The 17,720-nt window shown below is 32.2% G+C and overlaps 1 protein-coding gene across 1 annotated transcript; it reads left to right on the top strand.

Annotated features, from left to right (window-relative positions):
* Positions 1–552: 552 nt before the first annotated feature.
* Positions 553–17,420, top strand: LOC308640013 (A-kinase anchor protein 9-like; the record flags this gene model as incomplete). The annotated part of the gene is made up of 12 exons (XM_081312087.1): positions 553–558; positions 4,888–5,040; positions 5,372–5,551; positions 5,948–7,018; positions 8,762–8,902; positions 9,379–9,864; positions 10,271–10,334; positions 10,467–10,588; positions 11,419–11,610; positions 11,832–12,020; positions 15,465–15,609; positions 17,374–17,420. 12 exons carry the CDS (start codon positions 553–555, stop codon positions 17,418–17,420), a joined length of 2,796 nt encoding a protein of 931 aa, XP_081168213.1.
* Between the last annotated feature and the right edge of the window lie 300 nt (positions 17,421–17,720).

The following is a 17,720-nucleotide window of genomic DNA, read 5'->3' as shown; positions in this document are numbered from 1 at the left end:
GCTTGTGCTTAAAAGATTAATAATGAACTAGGAATGGGAATTTAGCTCAATGTGGGTTTGAATCTGCAGCACCACAAAATAATAATAACAAGAAAGTAACTATAAAGTTATCCTGTGTTGCCCTTCTCCCTCCTTCTTAAAGAGAAGGATCCAATTAGGCATGGTGGTGCATGCCTGTAGTCCCTGCTTCTCAGGACTCTGAGGCAGGAGAATGAATCACTTGAGCCAAGGAGGTTAAGGTCAGCCTAGGCAACATAATAATACCCCTGTGAGAACAAGAAAAGAAAATTTACCTTTAGAGCTATAGTAATTTTAACTTTCTTTGTCTACTAGTAGTTTTCCTAAAACATATAATACTCAACATTGTATAGTAATAAATAATTTTAAATGTTTAAAATGTTTTTAATTATGTTTTTGTCTCTTTCCATAGAATTTTTCTCAGAACATTTAAATTTATTTTAATAATTACTTATTTTGCTTAAATATCGTAGAAGTATTTGGTAATAAGTACTTGGAAATCTGTTTACAAAACTAATTTAGACATCAGCTAAAATGACGGTTCAGTGAATTTGTAGTTCAAAGAAGAAAAAAGGAATCCATAGAAATTACTATAGTTGAAATAATCCATGAGAAGGATCGTTTTCCCATTTTTATGTAACATCTGAGAAGTTCTTGTTTATTAAGTTTGGAGTTTTCATGGAAGCAGTGAGCACACTTTTTGTGTGTGTAACTATTTCTGTATATTTGAAAGGAATTAATACTTAATGATTTATCTTAAATACTGAATAATCTCCTCCCCCAAAAAATGAACCTTCACAACTGGATCTAAAAGTAGTGGTAGTTGATTAAGGATACTTGATGTAGCTTACTAGTTGTTTCTCTTCATTTGTGTGTGTGTTCTGGGGCTCAAAGGGCCTCACACAAGCATTCCATCACTGAGTTATTTCCTTAGCCCTAATTCTATACACACACACACACACACACACACACACACACACACACACAGGTTTTTTTGTTTTTGTTTTTGTATTTTGAGATGGAAGCCATTAAGTATAGTGCCAGGCTGACTATAAACTCCAAATTACAGGGTTCAAGCAATCCTCTCACATCAGCTTCCTGAGTAGCTGTAACTACATTCATGTGCCACCATGCCCTATTATTTTTATTATCATTTGAATGTAATATATATCTACTAACACCTTAATTTCCTGAATTAAGTTTCTAATAAACATCTACCTTTTACTCAGGATCATAGTACTAGTAGTACAGAACTATAAGAAACCATAGAGAGCATCTGTTAACTGACTTTCAGTTTTTGCACATAGAGACCCAGAGCCAAAGATGTTGAGTGAATATATACAAATTAAAATAACAGCTGACCTTCATTTACTTGCTTTAAATAACTATAATGAGTATTATATCAGAACTCACTCCCTTACCTATAACTGAATAATGAGAGGTATGAATGTAGAATTAAAGCATATGTCTTTTAATGAAAATAACTTAAGCATTCTATCCTGAAAACTAGGCAAATGTTTTCAGATTTCCTATTGAGTATAAACATAAAGATATCTTTATGTATCATTATAGTTGAGACGTTCAAATACTCCTAAAACCTAGATTTGTATAAAACATTTTTTGAAAGTTCATTAGACTATTTAGAAATGTGGGATGAATAAAAAGAAGAAAACAGCTTCTTATAGGAGAAGGAAATATTGTGGAGACAATAGTTATTTTGGGAAAAGGATCAGTAAGTTTTAGCTCTCTGTAGAACTAATGAGCTCTAGTTTACAGATAGCAATAGTAAATAATAGTTAACTTTGCTGAGGGCTGAGGGCTAGAAAGTATATTAGATGCCTTGTCCCATTAACCCTTAACACTCTCCCTGGGAATAGATTCTGTTCTAAAATCTCCTAATTTGCCAGTGTGTGACCTGATCCTTAAGAGAGGTTAGTACTTAGTACAGACAGAAAGAACTGATTCTGGAACCCTATGATGCTATGATGCCAGAACACTGAATATATTTTGCTTGTTAGTGAAAAATGTTAAAGACTGTCATTCAACATTTATTATTAAGCTGTTTCTGAATGTAGAGCACTTTTGTTCAGTTGTGAAATCAACACCAGACTTCAAGGAATATGCTATCTAATTAGTGGAACATATATAAGTTTTTTAACATTTTTTTAAGTTGTTGATGGACCTTTATTTTATTTTTTGATTATATGTGGTGCTGAGAATCGAACACAGTGGCTCACACATGCCAGGCAAATGCTCTACCACTGAGCCACAACCCCAGCCCCTATACTTTTTTTTAAGAGAAAAAAACACTTAAAAAATAAAATAAGACTCAAATAGGTACAAATCAGTGTCATCCAAATAGTCTAGATATCAATTGGTAGATAAGTAAAACAAGTTTAAACCTTTCTAATGTTCTGGTTTGGGTGTTGTTATAAGACAGCCTGAAACTAGAGTCTGCTTGAATAACAAGAATGTTCCATAGTGTCATTTGGAGAAACTAAAGTCTGATGTGATGTCTAAAGTTCAGCTACTTAAAATAAAAAAATGTTAGTACTTTAAACCAGTCCTTCTCTGCATATGAATCAGCTGGGGATCTTGTTAAAGTGCAGGTCTTTTTTTTAATCTTTTTTTTTTAATTTTTAGTTGTAGAAAAACTAAATACCTTTTTTTTTTAAAATGTGGTGCTGATAGCTGAAGATCAAACCCTGTGCCTCACGCATGCTAGGCAAGCGCTCTACCACTGAGCCACAACCTCAGCTTCCAAAATGCAGATCTTGAGTGCAGCACAAGATTCTGTGCATCAAACGTGCTCTCACATGATGCCTATTCTGCTGCTCCAGAGACTACACTTTGAGTAGCAGGGCTTTTAAGACATAGAGCTAAGAATTTGACTATTAAGTGATATTACAAGGAAAAAAAAAAGGTCATGTGAGGTGGGGCAGCAATTTTACTTAAATAACTATGTGTATGTTGATTTTATAATACCTTGTCATTAAAATTTGTTATAGAAGAGAATAGGTGTACATACTGTCAGATAACTTTGAAGAAGATACAGTCATCACAATTTTCAATAAACTAACCTGGAAATTATATATGTACAACCACTAAATGTATTTTAGTGTCTACAGAGTTCAATATCAGTGTTACAAAAAAAATTTAAGTAGAGGTCTTAGACATTAGTTATTAGAAACAGGATAAATTATAGTTTAGGACTGGAACTCCCCAGGTTCAAAAGGTGGTTTCACCACATAGTAGACATGTGACCTCAGGACAAGTTACTCCTTGCTGTAACTCCCTTCCTCAGTTCTGAAATGGGGTTAATCATAGAATAGAGCTCCTAAGGTTGTTACAGGCTTTTTAAAAAATAACAATATATAAAGTACTTTGTACCTATGCCTAGCAGTAATTCTCTATAAATAATAGCCATTATTTAGTATTGATACCATTTCTGTTTAAGAAATATTAGGCTGATTTTTTTTTCCTTGCTGATTTCTTTTTTTAGGCTGATTTTTAAGGCCTTGCCTTGCCTGTGCTAGAATGATTCTAATTATGTGATGTATCAGTATATAAGCAATATATGCCCCTTTTCAACTTTAAGGCACTAAATGATTTAAAGTTGGCTCTGAGCCAGTTACTACTAAACACTGCTTCTGCATCTTAGGTTGCTGTTAATGCAACATTTTTGATCATCAAGTAAATATATGTTTATAAATTCATTTATTAAATATTAAGTAGCTGTGAAGCAGTGAGCTAAAGTGACTGCTAATGTCCTCAAACCCATTTTTTTTAAATAGAGCAATAATTAGCTCTTAATATTCGTCATCAGGTTCATTTTTTTTGTATAACCATCAAAGAGGATTGTTTTACTTTTATTACTAATAATCTATCTTCAAAAATTAAATTTCTGTTTTCCTATAAGTAAGAGCTCTCTGATTTTCTACTAAAATTATTTTGTTAACTTACTCTGCAATTCAGACCTAAAGATCTCTTGACCTTATTGTGTATCTCTGCTTCCATCTGCTTAATCAAACCACAAAGCAGCCAGGGCATTCAATGGATTATAATTAGATATTTGTGGGACTATATTAAGTTAGTTTTATTTGATACTAGAATAACTGAATTAATTCTACAATTTTTCTAAGCTTTTCAATAGCAACTAACTTAATTTTAACTGAATTTAACATAAGAGTTAGCATGTGGACTGCTCCTTTCTGTGACTCCTTCTGCTTATGGTAGAAAATGTTTCCTGGTGTCCTTCTTTAAGGTGTCTTCTAATTGGGCAAGATGGTTTAAGAATGTGCAGTGTGACAGGCACGGTGGCACACACCTATAATCCCACAACTCAGAAGTCTGAGGCAGGAAGATTGCAAGTTTGAGGCCAGCCTCAGCAACTTAGCAAGACCCTAAGCAACTTACTTAGCATGACTCTATCTAAAAACTATAAAATGAAAAAAAGGGCTGGGGATGTGGTTCCATGATAAAGCTCCCTTGGGTTCAGTCCCCAGTGCCAAAACAAAAACAAAATAAACAAACCAAAAAACAAAAAAAAAGAATGTGCAGTGTGAGCATGTCTAGGAACCATACAGGTATGGCTGGCTTAGAAAACCACTTTCCTTTATTCTTATGAATTAAGCATATGTACTTTGTAAAGCAAATACAACATTCTTTTTTTTTAAATTTTTTTAGTTGTAGTTGGACACAATATCTTTATTTTTATGTGGTACTGAGGATCGAACCCAGTGCCTCACATGTGCACAGCAGGCGCTCTACCACTGAGCTACAGCCCCAGCCCCAACATTCTTAATTCTATCTTAACAAACATCTGTGTAAAGTTTTTTTTCTTTACTTTTCATAATTTTGATATTAAAGATAACAAACTTAGAAGAACAACTAGAGCAATTTAGAGATGAGCTTGAAAATAAAAATGAAGAAGTTCAGCAACTACATATGCAATTGGAAATACAGAAAAAGGAATCCACTACCCGTCTACAGGAACTTGAACAAGAAAATAAATTATTCAAGGTAACTATTTTAGAAAATTTTTTTTCTATAAAGAGATAATAAGTTTTGCTCCTATGTAGTTATAATAAACATTTACTAAGTCCAGATCTAAATAATACTCGAAGAACACTAGCAAGCAAATAGATTTGCATGGAACTTATTTTCTGTTCATAATTAAATTTTTGAGATCTTTTATGAAAATATTTCAAGAATTATTGATCTACATTGTGTCTAATTTTTTTTACTTGTACATTGTAGGAAATGTATTTTTTATAAGACTTAATTGAAACAATGTTGTGAAAAATGCCATGTCATTAATACATCCAACTATGATGGTTATTTTTGTCACTAGGATGAAATGGAGAAATTGAGATTTGCCATGAAGGATCCTGAGGCTATCTCTACTCATGACCAGCATATGCTATTTGGGAAATTTGCTCAAATAATACAGGAAAAAGAGGTAGAAATTGATCAATTAAATGAGCAAATTAGAGACTTTCATCAACAAATTAGACTTACAACAGATAACAAGGTATACTCATTTAAAATTGGTTATTATCTGAAATCTAATATAGTTAAATAGAGTAATTAGCTTTGGATGCCATCTGTTATAGACTTAATTCAGTATTTTATCCTTTCCAATAAAATGTACTAATGTTGACATTTTCCTAATAGAGAATCAAATACTAAAAGCATAAGCCACTTATGTTTAATAGAACTTCCAGAATGATGTTCTAAATAAGGTCTTTGTTTGATGTGATAAGGGAGGTGTTGGTCTATATTGTTGGTCTATTATTGTAACATAATGTGTCTGACAAGCATACAGCTTTTGTGCCTGATCATCTTTAAGTTTTTACCCTAAAATAAAACAAAATTTTAAAATATGAATACATACTTTTCTGTGTTTCCCTTTTTCATTAACTAATAGGATTTTGAAGAAAAAAATGAACTGATAAGGGATCTTGAAGCCCAAATAGAATGTCTGAAGAGTGATCAAGAACGTTTGAAGAAAAATAGAGAAGAAGAAACAGACAAGCTCAATGAAGTGATTGAAAAACTTCAGGAGGAATTGTCATATATTGAACAGAATATGTTGGTGGATACCAGTACCCCCTCAGAACAAGAGGACAGCTTGAAACATCAGTTAGAAAAGGTTATAGCTGAAAAGCTGGCTTTGGAACAGCAAGTAGAAATCACTAATGAAGAAATGGCCTTCACAAAAAATGTACTTAAAGAAACCAATTTTAAAATGGATCCGCTAACACAAGAATTAGTCAACTTGAAGAGAGAACATGACCCTAAGGAAAAAACCCAAAGTATACCAGATGAAAGTGTTAGCATGACTATAGATGATATCAGCAAAGACCAACCCGAACTGGAAGTAATCCATATTGAAGATGTTCTTAAACCCCCTGAGAACAAGATGTATCTCAGATCTTTTGAAGAAAGCACCAAAGTTTCCAGAAATTTGGAAACGAAACTGCTACAGCTTGAGAGCTCTGTTAGCGCAAAGGACTTAGAACTTATCCAGTGTTATAAACAAATAGAAGACATAAAAGAACAAGGCCAATCTGAAACAGAAATGCTTCAGAAGAAGATCGTAAACCTACAGAAAGTACTTGAGGAGAAAGTAGCTGCTGCTCTTGTAAGTCAAATCCAACTTGAGGCAGTTCAGGAATATGTGAAATTCTATCAAGATAAAGGAGTAGCTTCATCAGAATTTGAAAAGGAAAATATGCAGAATTTAAATCAAATAACAGAAAACAAGATGGAGTCAGATATGTCTGCATTAACCTTGAGAATATCAGACTTAGAAAGACAAGTGATTGAAATGCATACTACTTTGATTTCAAAAAAAGAACAAGTAGAAACTGCAGAGAAAAATGCTTTGGAAAAAGAAAAGAAGCAGATAGAACTGCAGAAGTTACTGGAGGACAGTAAGAAAAAACTTGAAGGAAAAGAAAGGAAAAGAAGCCCTCACGGAGATTTTGTTCTCAAGGTTAGTTTTATATTTGAGTTTTTCACATAAAATACCCTAAGAAACTCTTTTTTTTTCCTTTGCTTATTAAGCTGATTGGTAATTTACTAAGTCAAACAGTTCTGCTGACACCTACCAATTTATACATAATGGGATTTTATTTAAAAAAATCATACTGTTCTTAAAGAACTTTAGACAAACTAAAGAATTTGTTTGAGCAAAAAGTGCTACATGCATTGTGCAACACTCAGAACCAGAAGAGATTCAAACAGTTTCACTGTGCAACAGTGGGTGGTATTTAGAGGCAGAACTCACAAATAAAATTCAGAAATTGCTTGATTGGTCATGGCTAGACCTTGTTTGGATGTGATTTGATTGGTTGATTGCCTATGATTGGCTGAAACATAGTTGCCTACTATCATTGGCTGAGACTTAGTAGTTGATTATACTCTGTTCATTTGATTTCCTACCAAGTTACATTGCAGACAAGTAACATTTCTTACACAGAAACTCAAGGTATAGAGACCAGATTAAATTTAACAATATAGGGTCATTTTATTATCACTAGAATAATGGGCCCAAATTATATTTTGTGATCTTCAAACATCTTTATTCAATCAGGGTTGTCATTAATTAGAATAGTTCAAATAAATATGGAAACATTAAATTTAGCAAATGTCCTCTAGAATTTCTGTGGATATTTTCCCCCTTAATGTACCTCTACTAAGTATGTTATGTCATCATCTCTTTTAAGTACCATAGTGCACCCCATAATCATCACCACCACAATAATGTATATTCATGAGTATTCTATACATTCTAATCTTGCACCGAAGACAGTTTATTAATAGATGATTTTTAATTAATACCAGCACAATTTTTTTTTTTTTTGGTTGGGGGAGAGCTTCATAAAATGGTCATACCACAATTTTGCAAAAACAATTTTGGCATAAAATCTGTGAAAGTTACGTAGGTGAGATACAATTATAAAAATATCAAAATATATTCATATTGAATTAATATGAGTAACAAGTTATTAGCTTGGCAAATTTTATGCCTCATAATAGATTTTATTCTTCTTAGGAAAAATTTGTAACTGACCTAAGTCTACTTACAAGATCAGAAATTGCAGTTATTTCTTAGTGTATGACAGACATGACAAAGACTTTTTTCCTTCAAGTTCCCTCACTTAATAAACTTACAATTTCAAGTACCAGAAGTTCAGTCTTACCTGCCCCAGAAGATTAATTGATACATTGGGATTTTATGTCTACTTAATTTATATTGGCAAAGGATAATAATTTCATTCACTATACTTCTTCTTCCTAGCTCATTGGAATTGCATATTAGGTAATAATTATTAAAATAATTATTAAAATAATTATTAAAATATTAATATAACTTTTTAGGTATAACTTATAATAATTATCTTTGAGCTCATATCTTTTGAGGAAAGTAATATAAATATGAAACTTTTGAGTGGCACAAAGAATACTTTTATCAATAATTTATAAATGTTATATATATATATATATATATTAATGGCATGATTTGTCTTTCATTCCCAGAAAATCTTTCTTATTTCCTTAAGAATACAAAACGATAGTTCTTAAAATGTTTCACTATTTGTTGAAAGAGCATTTATCACTAAAACCCCTAGGCAGTCAGTCTTGGAAAAGCTTCATTAGAATGTGTAAATGCTTTGAACTTAGCTTTTTTTTTTTTTTAAATGGTGTATTTCTTATGTTTTCTACTGTTATCCAGACAACTACTGAGTTAATAAATGCCAGTGGAGAAAGTGGGTTTTTTGAAGAACTTGAGGCTCTTAGAATCGAGTTGGTGGCTACCAAAGAAGAACTTGCCACTTTCAAAGAAAGGACAGAAAAACTTCAAAAAGAGCTTTTGGTAAGACAAGTAACATAACTCCTAATTCATTCATTTCTACCCATCTTAATTCCCTTTCAAAATTTCCTATAGAAACAAGTCCAGAGCCATAACTTAAACTAAATTTACAAGTCTTTTTGAAAAATTCCATTGTTATAAATCTATTCACCATCTCCTTGCTTGTTTTGCTAGGAATCTTTATATTAGAAGAATGCTTTTAATCTCTAGTCTTTTAGTAAAGGAAGCGAAAAACTGCTGTTAAAGAGAACTTAAATCCCTTGAGAAACAAAAGTAAAGGCTAATAAAATTATTTCAATTTTGTAGTAACCTGTGACCATACATACATGCGAAAGTATATATGTATTACAGTTTCCAAAGTGTTTTTCCTATTATTCTGAGGCAAGTGAACATATAAATGAAATTATACTCTTTCCCTCTCCACTGTAAGTTCTTCATTTGATGTGCAAGATTTTCAACTTAATTTATCTGTGTTTCAGGTAAAAGAGACAAATATGGCATCTCTTCAGAGAGATTTAAGCCAAGTTAAGAATCAACTTGATGAGGAAAAAAATAAATTATCCCACTTCTTAATAAAAGAGCATAAGTCTGAAGTACCAACAAACAGAAACATCTGCTTAGAGCCACTTCCTATTGAAGTAGGTAAAAACACTGCATCCCAAACGGACCAAATACTCAAGGTCAACATGAGCAACCAGACTCCACAAATTCTTGTTAAAAATGCAGGAATTCAAATTGATATACAGACTAGCTGTTCCTCAGAAAAAGTCTCTGAAATAATTAGGCAATTTACTAAAAGAATTGAAAACATACAAGAACTTCATGCCGCTGAAATTTTGGATATGGAATCCAGACATATTTCAGAAACTGAAACTTTAAAGAGGGAACATTATGTTGCTGTTGAGTTACTGACAGAGGAGTGTGGTACATTGAAGGCAGTGATACAGTGTCTGAGACCTAAAGAGGTATTTATTTTGTTGTTGTCATGTGGGGGGAGTTTCCACTGTTGTCAACAATCTGTTTTTAAGCAAAAATTTTAAAAGAAATTTGGGAAATATCTCTTCTTTATACTATTAGAATTTAAATTTCCCCATTGTATTAGATAATAGAGTTCTTATGTAAATTTGCAACTTGTTATGGTTCCTTAAATAATAACTATCTCTTCTTACTATGGTAAAATCCATAAGGAAAAAATTATAGACTTGTTATAAATCATAGATAGTTTCATTTCAAGTATGCTTAGATTGAGTTTTTTTCTTTTTCTTTCCTTTTTTTTCTTTTTACAGCATTATAACAGCAAAATAGTTCCTTGGGTTCTGTTTTTATTAAAACAAAAATATTTATGTATGTTGTTTCTTTTTTTCTAATTAGGGATCCTTGATACCTGAATTAACGTATTCTAATGCTTACCAAACTAGAGAAATATATTCCAGTGGTAAGTTATATAAAATTCTGGAATGTTTATAGTATTTGATTAAAACGTGTTATTTTTGTTTGGAGAGGGTATTTTTTTTTATTTTTGTTTGTTTGTTTGTTTAACAACAAATGATTGTTTTCTTTATTTTAGATTCTGGATCAGACTGGAGTCAGGGAGTTTATCTTACACAAAATCAGGGATTTGACACAGCATCAGAAGGACGAGGAGAAGAAGGTGAAAATTTAACAGAATCATTTCCAAAGAAAATAAAGGTATATATTTTAATAAACTTAGCCTGTATAATTTCTATGTTGAACATTGTAGTTTATTTAAAGTTATATACTGGATCTCTGAAAAAACTTGTATAGCAAGAAAGATTGAAGGAAGGGAGAGAGAGAGGGAGAAAATATGCTGCCCTCCACACCCTCCTTTCTTCCAGGATTAGTGAGTGACCAGATCTTTTTGTCAATTCTCTGTTAACTAGATATTGAGGAAAAAGGATGTTGGAAGTAGCATCCCTGGTTGCTCAAACAAAGTCTAGTACAGTCTACCCATCAAATAGAAGCAAAGAGTAGCACTCACCTCATGCTTCAAATGAAAACAGGCTAAAATAAATGACTTAAAAGAAAAAAAAAATCCATGAGAATCTATTTCATTTTATTCCCATATTCCACAGATAATAAAATATAATATATTAAATAATTATGTTATGAAGATTTAAAAAATAATTTTTATTATTGGTGTTTTTGTTTGCCAAAATTATAAAAGCAGTCTCAAGGAATGGAAGTTTTTCTCACAGTATTTCTTTTGGTCAAATCAGTGGCTAATCATTAAATCTGGGAAGAGTACATTAGCTAAACTGAAGGAACTTAAGAGATGAAAGCTATGGAAATCATAGACCATCTATTGCAATTGACTTAGCTCTCCACAGGAAGAAGGCATTTAGTAAAGGTGCCTGGAGTTTCTTTTCTGCAGTTGCTTTTCTAAATCTATTTTGCTTCATAATGCTATATTGCTTAATATTTATTTTTCTTTGTAGCTCTCATTTTTTCAGTATTTGGAGGAGTTGTCATAACTTTGGCTTTTGGATTTTGGTTTCTAGGGATTACTGAGAGCTGTTCATAATGAGGGCATGCAGGTGCTTTCTCTTACTGAGTCACCATGTGGTGATGGAGAAGATCATTCTATTCAACAGGTTTCAGAATTTTGGCTAGAAGAGAGAAGAGCTTACCTTAAGATCATCTCATCTCTTAAGGATTTAATTACCAAAATACAAGTGCAAAGGGAATCTGAGGTACCCAAAGAATATTATATTCTATGTAGCATTGTTATTTTTAATGACAATAATGAACTTTGTAAATTAAATTCTTTTTTATATGAATTTTCACATAAATTATTGTATGTATTTTTGAGTCTGAAAATACATACGTTCTTTTAAATACCTATTTTGGTTAGTGGAATGTTTTAAAAACATGCTTATTTGAAACCTAACTTTTGTTATTTGTACTCTGCTAGGTTTATGATAATTCTCAATCTCATGAGAGCCTCCCGGACTGGCGAGGGGAATTTCTACTTGCTCTCCAACATGTTTTCTTAAAGGAGTGCAATGTTTTGCTAGCTGCATTTCAGACTGAACTGACAGCTCTAGGTACTAAAGATGCAGTTGGATTATTAAAGTGTTTGGAACAGCGAATACAAGAACAGGTATCAAAACAAAATTTTATTTTAAAGAATACTATTTTTAATAGTAATAAGAAAATCAGTTGCTGATTTGTTTTAGAGTCTTAATTTAAGTATGAAGATTAGCATTTTTAACAGGGGCCACTAGGAGTATTAAGGAGAAGAACATTACCTTTTGTCTTATATTAGAAAGTAAGAAAAACTTAAAATTAATGAGATAGTCCTCAAACGTGGAAAGTTAAAAAGAGCAGTAAAACCTAAAGAAAAGAGAAGGAATAAGATACAGTCACTTCTCATTATTTGCAGTAGTTATATTTTATAAACCTACAAGGAGTCATTGCTCCTGTGGGAAATACAGGAATAGATTACTGCATGCCTCAATCACAATATTTTCATCAACCAGTCAATACATGATCTTATTTTCTGTGTGGTTGTGTTTAAAGAAATCTTATATGGGGAGGGGAGAAGAGATGTATCTCAGTGGTAGAATGCTTGCCTAGCATACTCTTGGCCCTGGGCTCAGTACTCAGTGCCATTAAAAAAAGAAAAAAAAATACTTTCTGTGTTGTATATTATTCATTAATGTTTAACACGGCAAAGAGCAATCATACAGAAGATTATCTAACACAATTTTCTCCTTAAAGCACATCACAGATTTCTTGCACTTAGGAACACCAAGCCCTTCACTTGTGGGCCATTTAAAACCATGAAATCACAAATAAAAAGCACAATATGGAAAAACAAGTTACTAAACAGGACATTTGTGTACAATATGAGAGCTAAAATACAAAGGTAGAGTATGCCCTTGTTTAACTCAGCCAGGAACATGTGCATGAGGAAATTTAAATTTTTTACTACTCTAACTATGTCTGACAAAGCAATACAAGTATTGATTTGAGGGTTACAAAAACTTTTTATCAAGTAGACAAATCTGAAAACACAGGATCCATTAATAATGAGGATTAACTATAATAAAGTATAACCAGTACAATATAGAGGATAAAACATTAAAAATTGGTTCCTTGAAAATGCTAATAAGAAAATCTTTTCTGGAGAATTCATTATGATTTTTAAATGTTATAAATGAAGATGAGATCATAATTAAACATGCAACAAATAAAATAACAAAATATTATAAATTATTTTATTTATAAAAATAAAAAAATTGAGGTGAAATTTTTAAAAAATCACTTATCAAAATTCATGCAGGAAGAAATAAAATACCTGAAAAGACCTACAACAGAATCAAGTCAGTAGTTAAAAATCTTCTCACAGGGCTGGGGTTGCAACTCAGTGTACATTGATGGATTAGATCCTTAGCACCACATATAAATAAATTAATTAATTAAAGGTTTTTGGGCTGGGGATGTGGCTCAAGCGGTAGCGCGCTCGCCTGGCATGTGTGCGGCCCGGGTTCGATCCTCAGCACCACATACAAACAAAGATGTTGTGTCCGCCAAGAACTAAAAAATAAATATTAAAAATTCTTTCTCTCTCTCTCTCTCTCCCCCCTCTCTCACTCTCTCTTTAAAAAAAAAGTTAAAGGTTTTGTGTCCATCTACAACTAAAACAAAAATTTTTTAAATCTTCTCACAATACTTAGTACCCAGGACTTGTTTTTTTTTAAATATATTATCCATTAAAAAGAATTAGGAATCCTTTTGAATTTGGTGATTCCAAGAATAGAGTAGGAAGACAATAAGGTAAACCTGGAATCCCTCATTTTGCCAGCATGTAAAGAATTATTCAAAGAAATAAGGGAATATGACAGAAGGTCACAGAAGCCTGTTGAAGGTTCCCTCACTGGCCAAAGTTAGAAAATTAAAAGATCAAACAAAATGAAAGTAACAGATTTTAAAGTTAAGAGTAAAATAAGAATTCATGAGCTCATATAGATGGATATATATTATCACAGTTGAATGCCAGCTATTAAATGTAGAAGGAACAAAGGAATTATAAGATCATACTTTATTCAACAATATAGTAACGATCGATTCAGCAATAATCAACAGTGGATGCTAAAACTAATGTGAAAAAGTTGATAAGAAAAGTAAAATTCCTAAAAGAGCATTTTTAACTACAAAAGGAAAAACAGTAACTTTACACTGGAGAAACCTTGCAAACCCCACCCAAATGATCAGAATCAATATTACCAGTAATGAGGAAAGAAAGACATCGAGTACTTCCTAATACGAAGGAATTAATTTGTTGTACTTCTATGAAATGCATAATCAGAATCCACTTGGGGAAATATGAGACCACAACCAACTGAGGCCACCATGCATCTATTAGACTGGGCACAATAAAAAATAGTGACTCCACCAAGTGCTGGTAAAGAGGGAGAGAAACTGCATGTCACATACATTGCTGGTAAGCAGTGTAAAGTAGGACTGCTACTCTGGAAACTAAATCTGGCAGTGTCTTGTAAAGGTAAACGTACATCTGTTACACAGCCTAGCAGTCACACTTGTAGATATTTAATCAACAGAAATGAAAACTTGTGTCTATTTATGAACCTATTTATGAATGTTCACAGTAATTTTCTTTGTAATAATCAAATACTTGAAACAACCCAGATGTTTTCCAGTAAGTGAATGGATGGAGAAACTGTGATATATTCATACAATGAAATACTATTCACCAATTAAAAAAGGAACAATCAATACCCTAAACTTCCTGTGTGTTATGTAACTTCTAAAAATGACAAAATTATAGTGATAGAGAACATATCAGTAGTTGCCAGAGGTTAGGATTAGGGAGAGAGGGTAGGACTACAGAGTAGTCTCCGTGGTGATTGAAATAATTTGTACCCTTATTGTGGTACATATATATGAACCTGTTCAAGTGATGAAATTTCATAGTACTGTATGCCAAGAGAAAAAATGAGTACATGTAAACAAATGAAATTTTATTAAAACCTATAGTTTAAATAGAATTTTATCCATGTCAGTTTCTTAGTTTTGATAATGTGCTCTGATTATATAAGCTATTATTGGGGAAAGCTGGCTGAACCCCTCAAGTACTTTGACTTACATTAGTCCAAAAAAGTTTTTTTAAAATTAATGGACATGTAACAAAATAACCTGTCTGTACTCTTTAAAAAATTTAAGATCACAAAAGACAAAGGAATGAATCACTTTTTTTTTCTTAAAGAACTTTTGGCAAAATTTGAATAAACTCTCTATACCAGATAATATTATGATAAGTTAATTACTCTTTTGATCATTATACTGCAGTTATGTAAAAGAATGCTCTTATTTTTAGGAAATACACTACAGTATTTAGAGGTAAAGAAGCATCTATCTGCAAGAAATCTTCCCACATTTTAGACAAGAAAAATAATGAAATTTTTAAAAGAAAAAAACTTTAGCATGTGTGGTTCATTTATTCTTCAGACTTCTGGTTGTTAATTTTATTATCTTTACAACTCTCTTCACTTGATTTTTTCTTTTCCTTTGTTACAAAAAGGGTATTGAATATCAAGCAGCTATGGAATATCTCCAAAAAATAGACAGAAGAAGCTTATTATCTGAAATTGAAGTACTACATGCTCAAATTAATGACAAGAAAATGACCTTGAAAAGAGAACAAGAAAATGATAAATCAAACCTAGGTATGTTACAAAACAGACTCATATAATTACACAAATGGGTGAAAATATTTCACTTTACATTATTATTACTCAGTTAAAACATTTCCTTTTAGTGGTATTGATTTCTCATTTTCATAACATTAATTATATTGATTACTGTAGTGGCTAGAGGACTGTCAAATTGGTTTTGAACAACTGTATCTAATTTTAAATACAGTAGCCTTACCTTGACCAAGTTAAACAAATTAATTTCATGGTCTCTTTTTGTTTGTTTGTTTGTTTTAATTAGTTATACATGACAGTAGAATTCATTTATGCACTTTGATATATCATGCATAGATGGGATATAATTTCTCATTTTTCTGAGTATACATGTTGAAGAATCATATTGGTCATGTAGTCACATATATACATACAGTAATAATATCTGTTTCATTCTACTATCTTTCCTATCCCCAAATTTCCTCCCCTCTTCTCCCATCACTTCCCTCTACCTAATCTAAGGTAACCCTATTCTTTCCTACTAACCCCCACCTTATTGTGAATTAGCATTCACAAATTAGAGAAAACATTTGGCCTTTAGTTTTATGGGATTGGCTTATTTTGCTTACCATGATATTCTCCTACTCCAACCATTTTCTGGCAAATGCCATAATTTCGCTCTTCTTTAAAGCTCTGAGTAATATTCCATTGAGTATATATACCACATTTAATTTATCCATTCATCTGTTGATTGACACCTAGGTTGGTTCCATAGATAAGCTATTGTGAATTGAGCTGCTATAAACATTGATACAGCTGCACCACTATAGTGTGCTGATTTTAAGTCCTTTGGGTATATAAACCAAGGAATGGGGTAGCTGGGTCAAAGGGTGGTTCCATTCCCAGTTTTCTGAGGAATCTCCATACTGCTTTCCATAGTGGTTGCACCAATTTGCAGTCCCTTCAGCAATGTATGAGTGTATGCCTTTTCCACCACATCCTCGCCAACATTTGTTGTTGCCTGTATTCTTGATGATTGATTGCCATTCTGACAGGAGTAAGATGAAATCTTAGAGTAGTTTTGATTTGCATTTCTCTAATTGCTAGAGATGTTGAACTCTCTTAAAGCTGTACATTAAGAAAGGTGTTTTACATACTAGAGGATAACTACCTAAAGGAAAAGGAAATCCATAATGAAAGTAGCCATTTCTTTTTTAATCCCTCTTTTTAAAAATTTAACTATAACAACATACAGAAAAGTGAACAATTCAACTCTTCAGTATGACATTATTTTTTAAAATTTTTTTAATATTTATTTTTTAGTTGTAGTTGGACTTAATACCTTTTTTTTAAATTTATTTATTTTTATGTGGTGCTGAGGATTGAACCCAGGGCCTCGCACATGCTAGGCGAGCACTCTACTGCTGAGCCACAACTCCAGCCCCAGTATAACATTATTATATGAATGTCTGTGGAGGAGACATTGCTTGTGTTAAGAAGTAGAACATTGCCCACGTCCTAAAGCCGCCCCCTCTTTAGTAACTTAGAGGTTATCCTGATTTTTCTTTAGTTTTATTACTAATTTATATATTCCAAAATCATATATGTTAGTTTTTCTATTTTTGAACTTTATCTGTATATTTTATGTCTTGCTTCTGTCACCTTCCTGAATTATCCCAACTTACTGCATTTATCTATAGTTCATTTTTGTTACCATATAGAATTCTCTTGTTTGGATATTCTACAACTTATATAATATTTCATTCTGTGGTTGATTAGATTTGGATTGTTTCTGCTTTTTAGCTATTAGAGTCAATGCTGTTGTGGACACTGTTGCAAAGTGTTTCTAATGCAGTTGTGCTTATGTCTTTCTAGGAGTGAAATTGCTGAGTCATAGGATTCATATCTTTAAATTTATTAGAGAACACCAAACTATTTTAAAGAGTAGTTTTGTTAGGGGCTGCGGTTGTGGCTCACAGGTAGAGTGCTCACCTAGCACATTGGAGGCCCTGGGTTTGATCCTCAGCACCACATAAAAATAAATAAAATAAAGATATTGTGCCCAACTACAACTAAAAAATAAATATTTTTTTAAAAAGTAGTTTTGTCAATTTGTGCATGCACTAGCAGTATGTGAGAGTTATGTTATA

The sequence above is a fragment of the Spermophilus citellus genome, assembly GCF_964194105.1.
Source record: "Spermophilus citellus genome assembly, contig: SCAFFOLD_191, whole genome shotgun sequence".
NCBI lineage: Eukaryota > Metazoa > Chordata > Mammalia > Rodentia > Sciuridae > Spermophilus > Spermophilus citellus.
This window is presented reverse-complemented; position numbering and strand designations above follow the sequence as displayed.